Genomic DNA, 12,459 nt, shown 5'->3' with positions numbered 1-12,459 from the left:
ATTTCTCTTATGTCTTATAGAACTTCTTTAAAATCAGTATTTTGAATTATTTATCTGACATTTTCAAGATTTCTTGTTGGTTCAAATCCATTGCTAGAGAATTACTGTGCTCCTTTGGAGGTGTTATAGCACTTTGTTTTTCATACTTCCAGTATTATTATCCTGATTTCTTTGCATCTGAAGAATTAGTCACTTCTATTATTGAATTTACTTTCATTGGGGTGTGACTTATTTTTCTTGGGAATGTGACTATGATGTATGCTGAGTAGGGTTATTTGGCTTTGTTTCTGGCTGTCTAAACTGGTGTAGACTCTGTATGATTTTCTTGTTTGTAAATATCCTTAGTGTATTGGTTTGGGTGTCCCAGATAATGATTTGGGCTATGGAACACACAGTGGTCCTGGTTCCATGCTTTGTATCCAAGGCAAGAGGGCAAAGCTGGGCAGTGTTGGATTGTGCAAGTCTGCACTTGAACCCCACGATGGCATGTACAAGTGCTGGCCCTTACAAGGTTCAGAGAGCAATCCTCAGACCTCTGAAGAAACGCTCCAGCAATAAGCAGAGCAACTGCTGCTATGCCAATGACCCCATGGGGGAAAGAGTGCATCCTAGGCTCCATGGCCTATCAAGGGGTAGTAAGACCCAGTTTGCTCTCACTTAACCCAGCAGGGCTCTTTCCCACAGCTGGACACTAGCAGTGCGTTGGGACAGTTAGCCAACTCAAATGCACTTTGCCTTTAGAGTGTGAAAATGCCTCAGGCTGCAAAACTTGCTACCCTGGTCAAAACCACTCCTCTCAGACTCAAACCCTCCTGGTCTTGTCCTGCAAGATGGGTTCCCAATTCCATTGTCCACAGCTGAAGCCCACGCTATTCTTGCCTCTCCATTCTGGCCATGTGGATTCCTCCTCCAATCAAGGTAAGATCACAAATCTCTGGCTAACGACTCTACAAACCAGTGACTGCCACCAATGCTAGCTGGCAGGTTCCTGTGCAACCCACTATGAGTTAGCATCAGGAATGACCTCCTTCCATTGGTCCTTAAGTCTGAGAGTGCATGTGGGGTACTTCCCAGTGCTCTTCCTTCTCACAGTCCCTTGACTGTTCCTCAAGTCTGATCCAGGTTTTGGGAAACTCAAAAAGTTCCTGATAGCCTAGGTTGCCTGGCTTCCTGGTGGGTATGTGTATTGTGGAGCACTCCTCCTCTCACATATGGAGGGATTGATTCACAGTTTTCCATTTGGGCTGCTGTCTGTCTTGTTTTCAGGAGTATCCAAAGTTTTCTTTCACTTTTATATTGAACAATCATGTTTCTTCTTGGATGCAAGTTCACAGTGTGAATCTCTACACACCACTTGCTATTTCCAAGTGAGCAAGGATTCTGGCAAAGCATCCATTCTACTATCTCAGAAAAAAAATACTCATCTCTGTTTTATTAATGAGAGAACTCAAGTGCGTAAGTGTTTATACAACCTATAATCTCAATATGAACTTTGTGAAGTTATGCTGCCATCGGCCAACGAAACTTACATAACACTTTAGCCTAGTTTCCATTATGCCACTCATGATTCTGTCTGATTTCTGCCAGGAAAGCTAATGATGAATCTTTTCTGAAGATGTTCGCATTACCAAGAAGAAATAACCCTGAGTAAAGTAGATACACTGGTGTTCTTCCTAAGAAAATGGAACCAGGCTTTCACACGTAGTTTAATTGTTGCTTCTCTAGATGATTGGAGTGAGAGACTCTGGTTATTCTCATGAGTAACTTGTCCCCTGAGAACTTTATGTATGTTCAAATTCCTCAATTATTGTTAGTTCCCAGTCATTGGTCTCTAACATCCCAACATGACTCTATTTAACATCATGTTAGAGGTTCCACCCTGTGTGTCACCTTTTGGTGATCATTTATTGATCTCAGTGTAAAAGGTTGTCCATTGTACTAAGTGGCCTTATTTCACACTGGTATATTACTCTGAGTCTGCAACAATGGCCAGGGATAAGACCCCCAGCTAAAAATGATGTTCATTGCAGATATGATGATCCCTTCTTACAGCTCTTTAGGACTTTACAGAGTGCATTCAGAGACTTCTATTTTTCCTCACAGCAGCAGCCCTGTGTGGCAAGTTGGAGAATATTTTCTAATCTCCACCTAGTCATTACTTTTTCCTTAAATCTCCCTCCCTCTAGAGAACTTCAATATTTGTGACTAGACATTAAATAATAACTTCTTAAATAGGAGCTTTTCTTTCTTCTTTGAGTAGGACTTGCAATTTGAAGATACCAACTGAAAGTGTGTCATCTTCCTTGAAGAGCAAGGTAAGTTTCTAGCTCTGTTCTATGGTCTGTTTAGGTTGTAGTAATGAATATGTGTTATATAAAAGTTCAAGGGCAAACATTTTCCCATTGAGTATTCAGAGTTTAGTATCCCAGCTTTTAATATTTTCATGCTATCACGCTATTTAGCCACAGTCCAGATGTTACAACAATCTCCATTAATTTGGAAAATGGTGATTTTATTCAAATAATAGAAGATGGTATTATTCTCATCATTTAAAATTCATATGCTTAGAGGGCAACAGACATTGGTGCCTATCGAAGGGTGGAGGATAGGAGGAGGGAGAGGATCAGAAAAAAAATAACTAATGGGTCCCAGGCTAATACCTGAGTGATGAAATAATCTGTATAACAAACCCCCATGATGCAAATTTACCTATGTAACAAGCCTGTACATGTATCCCTGAACTTAAAATAAAAGCAAAAAAACAAAAACAAAACCCTTATACACACAAAAAATCCATGTGCTTAGAAGAACATTTAGAAAATGATGGGCACTCTAAATACTTGTTGAGGCAATGAGTGAATGTATCTAAATGAATAAATGAATAAATAAATAAGTCAGCAAATGATCAGTGAGAACATTATAAAATACATGGTTCTGTGTTACTGAAGCACAGTCTCATGCCTAACTTTGCACAGGCTATTCAGAGGCTCTTGATTGAAGGCTTTAGATTTTTTAAAATAAGGAGTCCACACGATTTACATTGTGACCCATAATGTATGACTGCATGCATGTGTACACACGCACATACACACACAGCAAAATCAAAACTTACATGGAATCCTATTTTTCACCTACAATGCACCTTTACTTTCTATTTTTTATGCTAAATGAGCTAATGTATGCAAAATACATAAAAGAGAATCTGCACATAGTGAGTGATTTATGTGTTAAAGGTCATTCCTAACAATAGCAGTTATATTTAATTTAGTTTATTGATGCTAGTGTTTTTTTATTCTGTCTTTCCTTGCCATAGAGAACTTGGAGCTTTTTTTGACCACTACCTGAGACATATTTTTTTTCTAATGTTATTTATGCATTATTTCATGACTGAATTTCCAATTTTAGACCTAGTATTCAGGATTGACTATCTCTTTTTTTCCAGGCACAAGGTAAACTTCTATGTTCCATATATACATTTAGTAAAAGAGGGAATTTGTGCAAAAGCAGTGGGACAGCTATAGATACTATATTATTTCAGAACAGAAGTAGATGCTTTAAGCATTTTTTTTTCTAAAAACATATGCTGAGGCTGGAGTATAGAGATGTCAAAACTTCCATTGGTAGGGTGTTCAGTGATACTTGTGAAATATCATACTGCTTCCCTAAAGAAGATGAAAAAAATGAGATAGATGATGCTCTGATTAAGTAGGTGGTAATTTCATCTTATTCACTATTGGTTAGGCTTCTACTTGAAGTAAAACAAACAAAAATAACAGAAGTGTGAATTGACAGCTCTTCAAACTACAAAAGGATCTAAGTAAGTTAGCAAGATGCATACAGAATTGTAACCTTTCCCCCATAATCTCATCCTTATTATGACTAGCAATCTAATGCTCATTGTGAAGTAGTTAAAAGCACAAATTTTGATTAGGTTGGAACTTGGTTTCAGTTGTGAATCTTGACTGTTCTCCATACTAGTTGTATAATTGTAGAATATCACAAAACTTTTCAAATATCAAATTCTTATAATGGTAAAATAGTAATAACAATAATACTTATCACACACAAACACACACATGTAAACGTTTATATAAAAAGTTCTTAACATCTGTTGTAGAACATAGTATATTCTAAAAGTGATTATGTGATTTAAGTTTGGCAAACATAATGCTTTCATGGGCTAAACTTATGCAGTGTGGAAAGACAGTAGGCAGTAGTAGTTAGCAGATGAATAGTAGTTAGAGGATGAATGCCCTTTCTAATTTAAAACACTATTCATATGCAAGAACTGATCTAAATAATAATTTTACAGCTTACAACCTGCCACCAAAACAGATCTGCAGACTAAAGGAAACCCACGAACGATGCATTTTAAACTATAAGGGTCAACTAAGAGATGACATAAATGAAAGAAAAGCATGAGTTTAAGTAAAGGAGATGCTGCGAAACCAAGCTAAAATGTAAATTTCAAGGAAGAAATTAAACAGAAGAATGGTTCACATGGAATTCTGGAACAGTCAATCATTTGGGTGAAAAAAAAGACCGAATGAGAATTATTGGGAGGCACAGAAAAATCTCAGTAGCCCTGGTATGTGAGGAAAGACAAATTGAAGAAAGGGCTATAAGACTTCAAAATTTACCAACACACAAAGCCCTGCCATCCTCCTTTATGAAACTAACAGAGATCATCATTCCATTCTAACGATATTATAGCTAGCTCTCATCAGACTGTGCTAAACATTTAACATTTTGTTTATTGTTGTAAAAATGTATTATTTCATTGAATTTTCAAAATAATGCCTTGAGGTTGATCTCATTAATATTCTCATTCTGCAGATAAAATAAATAAGGTTCAGGGAAGTTAGTTTGGGACCAATGCTGCCTAGGCAGTAAATGGTAGGGCTGATAAGCACCTCTTCCCAGTCCCAAACTCTATATCTGATGCTGCCTTCCCCTCAGAATTGCCTTTGCTAGTTGTACATTTCCCTACTTCTCCAGCTGTCCTGAGACCCTTAATGTGCATTTTCCTCTCAGTTACCTCACTGTGAAACCTGCCTAAGTTTGCACCAACAAAGACAATGAGTAATTGTAAATTGCTTCAAATTCAATCTGATTTAGATTCAATTTAGACCATTGAGCTTGAGAACGACTCTCCTGAGCCAGAAGATAGGTTTGACTATTAACACTTGTGTACATATGAATAAATGACTTAATCTTGTGAGCCTCACAAATTAAATAAATGTAATAACGAATCAACCTCATTATATTGTTGAGAGGAATCAATATACATACAAATTGCCTAGAGCGGTTCCCAGTATGTGAGCAACATAAATATATAAGTTTTACCAGATTAGGGAAAACTGAATTGGCAGAAAAATTAGTTCCAGATGAGTCATCTTGGACACATCATTAAATATACTACATAGCAGTTTATAAATTTATAAAATGGAAACATTGGGATATTATTTATAAAGATCCCCTGGATTCAGCAGATTACAACTCTGTAGATAATGCATTAAAGATTGTTATCAAGCCTATGCTCTAGATCTATAGAATTTTGAAGTACAAATTGTTGCTATAATTACATAATGCATATAGTATTTATACATTTCTAAATCTCTTTTTTTGTTTATCACTCTATTGCTTTATTTCTCATTGCTACAGGTCATCTTAAGATTCCCAGATAATACTGATGGAGAATTGCACGGAAGTGACAAAGTTCATTCTTCTAGGACTAACCAGTGTCCCAGAACTACAGATCCCCCTCTTTACCTTGTTCACCTTCATCTACCTCCTCACTCTGTGTGGGAACCTGGGGATGATGTTGCTGATCCTGATGGACTCTTGTCTCCACACCCCCATGTACTTTTTCCTCAGTAACCTGTCTCTGGTGGACTTTGGATACTCCTCAGCTGTCACTCCCAAGGTCATGGCTGGGTTCCTTAGAGGAGACAAGGTCATCTCCTACAATGCATGTGCTGTTCAGATGTTCTTCTTTGTAGCCTTGGCCACAGTGGAAAATTACTTGTTGGCCTCAATGGCCTATGACCGCTATGCAGCAGTGTGCAAACCCCTACACTACACCACCACCATGACGGCCAGTGTAGGTGCCCGTCTGGCCCTAGGCTCATATGTCTGTGGCTTCCTAAATGCCTCATTCCACATTGGGGGCATATTCAGTCTCTCTTTCTGTAAATCCAATCTGGTACATCACTTTTTCTGTGATGTTCCAGCAGTCATGGCTCTGTCTTGCTCTGATAAACACACTAGTGAGGTTAGTCTGATTTTTATGTCAAGCTTTAATATCTTTTTTGCTCTTCTAGTTATCTTTATCTCCTACTTGTTCATATTCATCACCATCTTGAAGATGCATTCAGCTAAGGGACACCAAAAAGCATTGTCCACCTGTGCCTCTCACTTCACTGCAGTCTCCATCTTCTATGGGACGGTAATCTTCATCTACTTGCAGCCCAGCTCCAGCCACTCCATGGACACAGACAAAATGGCATCTGTGTTCTATGCTATGATCATCCCCATGCTGAACCCTGTGGTCTACAGCCTGAGGAACAGAGAAGTCCAGAATGCATTCAAGAAAGTGTTGAGAAGGCAAAAATTTCTATAAGATTGGAATTTTAACATTGTTGTATACACAAAAATGTTGTTTCACTCATCTCAGACTTTCCTCATGCAATGAATTACATTTGAAACCCCACAATACATTTAAGTTCATGAGGTGATATTCTTACCTCTTTAGAAGTCAATTATTTAATAAAAATAAAATATTATCAGAAATGTAATACCTGAATGAGGAAGGCTAAAGGGAAATGTTAGAATTTTTGGAACTTGCTGGTCAAAACTTACTAATGACATTCGGTTTACTCACTTGTTCCCCTTGCATTTTTTCTACCTCATTCCAATGCAAACATACTTGTTAAACAGGGACACCAACAAGCCCACAAAAAAGTACATGTTTATGCCTCTTGTGGGCACATAGGCATTAGAAGGAGAAATTTACTCAGAAGTAAATGGAGTGTGGCTAGTTTTTATATAAAGGATGTAAGTAATTAATTTAGTATTATAGTATAAATTTATTTTTGAATAGACTTTAAGAACAGTTTTATGTTCACAGCAAAATGGAGAGGTAAATACAGAGATTTCCCATATACCTTCTGCCCCCACATACATATACCCTCCCTCATTGTCAATATCCTCCAACAGAGTGCTACATTTTTTACAATTGATGAACCTACATTGACACATCATTATCATCTCAAGACCATAATTTACATTAGGATTCACTCTTGCTGTTGTCCCTTCTATGGATTTGAATAAATGTATAATGACATGTATTTATCATTATAGTATCATATTGAGTAGTTTCACTGCTCTAAAGCTCTTCTATGCTCTACTTATTCATTCTTCCTTCTTCCCTAACCCCTGACAACTACTGATCTTTTTCTGTCTCCACAGTTTTGCTTTCTCCAGAATGTCATATAGTTGAAATCATATGGTATGTAACCTTTCCATATTGGCTTATTTCACATAGTAATATGCATCTGTTTTCTCCATAACTTTTCATGGCTTGATAGCTCATTTCATTTTAGCACCGAATATCGTCTATTGTCAAGTGGTATCACACTTTATTCATGTACCTACTGGAGGATATTTTGGTTGCTTCCCTAGTATTGGCAGTTATGAATAAAGCCGCTATAAACACCTGTGGTTTAACTGGTATTTTCTTTCTCCAACCTTGCTGGATGTTCTGCTGGTTTTCATTGCTTGCTTTTATCTTGTACTCATACTCTGAATATAGATGTTCTTCAATTCTCCATCCTGAGATGCTTATATTTTCAGGTTTTTATTAAACTTCTCACTGACATCTCAAACATAACATGTATAAAACTAAAATCTTGGTTTTATTCCCCAAATCTAGATTCTGATTGTACTTAGAGTAAATTTTCTAACTGTGGCCTACAAAAGTTGCTTAACCTCTCTGCTGCCACTTCTTTCATTTTCTTCCAAATTTCTCCTTGCTCTCTATGATCCAGCAAATTAATCTTTGTTCATTTATTGAACACAAGAAGCACATTCACATTCACACTGCAGAATGCTGTCCATCTTGGCCTCTTTGCCTGCCATGTTCTTTCCTTATATGTCATTTTAAATACTATATACTCAGAGAGCCCAATTTAACTATGCATCTAAAATTATGATCTCCCATGTCCATTAGCCTCTATTTCAGCATCATGGCTTCTTTTCTTTTAATTGTGATAAGAACTCTTATTATAAGATCTACTCTTTTAACAATTTTTAAGTGTACAATATAGTATTGTTAATTATAGGTACTATGTTGTAAGCAGATCTCTAAAACGTATTCATTTTTTATAACTGAAACTTTATACCCGTTTAACCGTAGCTTAGCCCCTATTTCCCCCACTCCCACCACAGTCCCTGACAGCCACCATTCCACTCTCTTTTTCTGTATGTCTGACTATTTTAAATACCTTATGTAAGTAGAATCATGCAGTATTTTGTCCTTCTATGACTCGCTTATTTCACTTAGCATATTGTCCTCCAGGATCATCCAACTTGTCAAATACAGCAGGATAGTCTTCCTTTTATTGAAATATAATAATTCTACATATTTTTGGGGCACAATGTGGTGTTTTGACAAATGTATACATTGTATATTGATGAAAATTAGCATATTAATCACCTTAAACATTTATCATTTCTTCGATGTAAGAACGTTCAAAATCCCCTCTTCTAGATATTTGAAAATATATTATGCATTTTTATTAGCTAGACTCACCCTACTGCACAATAGAGTACGAGAACTAATTCTTATCTAATTGTAAGATTGTACCTGCTGACAAACCTCTCACCATCTCTTCCTCTCCACTATTCTCCCAAGTCGCTGCTAACCGCTATTCTACTTTCAACTTATCTGAGATCAGTTTTTTTAGATTCTATATATAAGTGCGATGACGCAGTATTTGTCTTTCTGTGCCCAACATTTCACTTAACATAATGTGCTCCAGATTCATCCATGTTATTGCAAATGACAAGATTTCATCTTTTGTAAGGCTGAATAGTATTCTATTGTGTATATATACTGCAGTATCTTTATCCATTCATCTGTTGATGGGCATTTAGGTTGATTCCATATGTTGGCTATTATAAATAGTGCTGCAATAAACACTGGAGTCCAGATATTTTTTAACACACTGATTTTATTTCCTTTGGATATATGCCCAGTAGTTGGATTGCTGGATCATGTGGTAGTTCTAGTTTTAATTTTTTGAGGAACCGCCATACTGTTTTCCATAATGACTCTACTAGCTTATATTCCCACCAACAGTGTATAAGAGTTCCCCTTTCTCCACATCTTTGCCACATTTATTATATTTTATCTTTTTGTTAATAGCTATTTTAAAACTGGGGCAAGGTGATATCTCATTGTGGTTTTGATTTACATTTCTCTGGATATCAACCCCTTGTCGAATGTATACTTTTCAAATATTTTCTCTCATTCTATATGTTGTCTCTTTTTTCTGCTGATTGTTTCCTTTGCTGTGGCAAAGCTTTTTAGTTTGATGTGGTCCCATTTATTTATTTTTGCTTTTGTTGTTGTTGCTTTTGGGGTCTTCTCTAAAAATATCCTTGTGTGGATCAATGTCATGAAACATTTTCCTATGTTTTCTTCTAGTAGTTTTATAATTTTGGGTATTACATTTAAGTCCTTAATTCATTTAGAGTTAATTTTTGTATATGGTGAGAGATAGAGTCTAGTTTTATTCTTTTTCATGTGGATATCTAGTTTTCCCAGCACCAATTATTGAAGAAGCTGTTTTTACCCCATTAAGTGCTCTTGACTCCTTTATTGAAAATCAATTGGCTGTAAATTCTTGAATTTATTTTTGGGCTCTCTATTTTGTTCTGTTGGTCTGTGTGTCTGTTTTTATACCAACACCATGCTGTTTTGGTTACTATAGCTTTACAGCACATTTCGGGGTCAGATAGTGTAAAGCCTCCAGCTTTTTCTTTTTTTGCTTAAGATTGTTTTGGCTATTTAGGGTATTTTATGGTTCCATATTGCCGAGACCAGCTTGGTCGGAGAGACCCTAACCCAGTGGCGCTAGAGGAATTAAGGACACATACACACAAACATAGAGGTGTGAAGTGGGAAATCAGGGGTCTCACAGTCTTCAGAGCTGAGAGCCCCGAACAGAGATTTACCCATGTGTTTGTTAACAGCAAACCAGTCATTAGCACTGTTTCTATAGTTGTTAAATTAACTAAAAGTATCCCTTAAGGGAAACGAAGGGATGGGCCGAATTAATTGCAGAAGGAACACGCCCTTAAGACACAGATCACTCATGCTTTTCCTTGTGGCTCAAGAATGCCTTTAAGTGGTTTTCCACCCTGGGCGGGCCAGGTGTTCCTTGCCCTCATTCCCGTGAACCCACAACCTTCCAGCTTGGGCGTTATGGCCATTATGGACATGTTACATTGCTGCAGAGATTTTATTTATGGCCAATTTTGGGGCCAGTTTATGACCAGACTTTGGGGGGCTTGCTCCCAACACCATATGAATTTTTTGATTGCTTTTTTCTAACTCTGAAAAATAACATTGGTATTTTGATGGGGATTGCATTGAAACTGTAGACTGCTTTAAACACCATAATCACTTTAATGGATGATATTAATTCTTTCAACCCATGAGTATGGCATGTTTTTCCATTTGTGTTATCTATAATTTCTTTCATCACTGTTTTGTAGTTTTCCTTGTAGATATCCTTTACCTCCTTGGATAAATTTATTGCTAGGTCTTTTATTATTTTTTGTAGGTATTGTAAGTGGGATTGCTTTCTTTATTTCTCTCAGACAGTTTGATATTGATGTATGGAAACATTGCTAATTTTTGTATGTTGTCTTTTTATCTTGCAATTTTACTATATTTGTTTATTAGTTCTAACAGTTTTTTGGTGGAGTCTTTAGGATTTCCTGTATATAAGATAATGTCATCTGCAAACAGGAACAATTTGACTACCTCCTTTCTAATTTCACTACATTTTGTTCTTTCTCCTACCTAATTACTCTTGCTAAAACTTCCAGTACTATGCTCAATAGTAGTGGTGAGAGTGGGCATCCTTGTGTTGTTTGAGATCTTAGAGGAAGAGCTTTCAATTCTTTCCCATTCAATACAATGTTGGCTGTGGATTTACTGTATGTTGCCTTTATTATATGAAGGTTATAGTACTTCTAAACCTGATTTATTGAGGTTTTATCATGAAGGGATATTGAATTTTGTCAAATGCTTTTTCTGCATCTATTGAAATAATCATGTTTTTATCCTTTCTTTGTTAATGTGATGTATCACATTTATTGATTGGCATGTGTTAAACCATCCTTGTATCCCTAGTATAAATCCCACTTGATCATGGTGAATGATCTTTTTAATGTGCTGTTGAAGTTTTATTGCCAGCATTTTGTTGAAAATTTTTGCATCTACACTCATCAGGGATATTGGCCTGTAGCTCTATTTCTTTCTGTGTCCTTGTCTGGTTTTGGTTTTAGAGTAATTATCACCTCATAGCATGAGTTTGGAAGTGTTCCATTCTTTTCAATTATTTTCTATAGTTTGTGAAAAATTCTAAAGAACTTAATTTTTTTTGTAGAATTCAGCAGTGAAGCCATGAGGTCCGGCACTTTTCTTTGATTAGAGACTTTATTACTGATTCAGTTTCATTACTCATTGTTGGTCTGTTCAGACATTCTATTTTTTAAATTCAATCTTAATAGGTTTTATATGTCCAGGAATTTATCTATTTATTCTAGGTTTTCCAATTTGTTGGGATATAATTGTCCACAGCAGTTTATCATCCTTCATATTTCTTTAGTATCAGTTGTAATGTCTTCTTTTTCATCTCTGATTTTGTTGGTTTGCTGATTATTCTGATTTGATTATTCCACAGTGTACACATATATTGAAATATCATTCTTTACCCCTTAAATATATGTAATTATTGTTTTTCAATTAAAAATAAAATAAAATAATAAAAAAGCATACATCTTAAAACAAATGGAAACAAAACCACAACATAACAAAGCTGATGGGATGTAGCAAAAACAGTACTAAGAAGGAAGTTTATAACAATAAATGACTACATTAAAGAAGAAAGATTTCAAATAACCTAACTGTACACTTCAAAGAACTGGAAAAAATTAAACTAAAAATTAGAAGAAGGAAGGAAAAAATAAATATGAGAACAGAAAAAAACTAAAAAATAAAAAACTAACAGAAAAATCAGTGAAAGTAAGAGTTTTTTGAAAAGATAAAATTGACAAATGCTTAGCTAGACTTAAGGAAAAAAGGTAAATTTTGATTCAAATTTTTAAAAATGAAAGATGTGAAATTATAACTGATGCCACCAAAGTAAAAAGGATTATTAAAGA

General features: G+C 35.9%; 1 protein-coding gene across 1 annotated transcript; it reads left to right on the top strand.

The window, feature by feature from the left end:
- The first annotated feature begins 815 nt into the window (after positions 1-815).
- Positions 816-7,716, top strand: LOC100982159 (olfactory receptor 5B2). The gene is made up of 3 exons (XM_003826379.6): positions 816-918; positions 2,261-2,315; positions 5,665-7,716. The coding sequence occupies exon 3, from the start codon at positions 5,693-5,695 to the stop codon at positions 6,620-6,622; it is 930 nt and encodes a 309-aa protein (XP_003826427.1). The 5' UTR covers positions 816-918; positions 2,261-2,315; positions 5,665-5,692; the 3' UTR covers positions 6,623-7,716.
- Positions 7,717-12,459: the final 4,743 nt, after the last annotated feature.

The sequence above is a fragment of the Pan paniscus genome, chromosome 9 (genome assembly GCF_029289425.2).
Source record: "Pan paniscus chromosome 9, NHGRI_mPanPan1-v2.0_pri, whole genome shotgun sequence".
NCBI classification, from domain to species: domain Eukaryota; kingdom Metazoa; phylum Chordata; class Mammalia; order Primates; family Hominidae; genus Pan; species Pan paniscus.
Note: the sequence above shows the minus strand (reverse complement) of the source record. Positions and strands in the feature narration are given on the sequence as shown.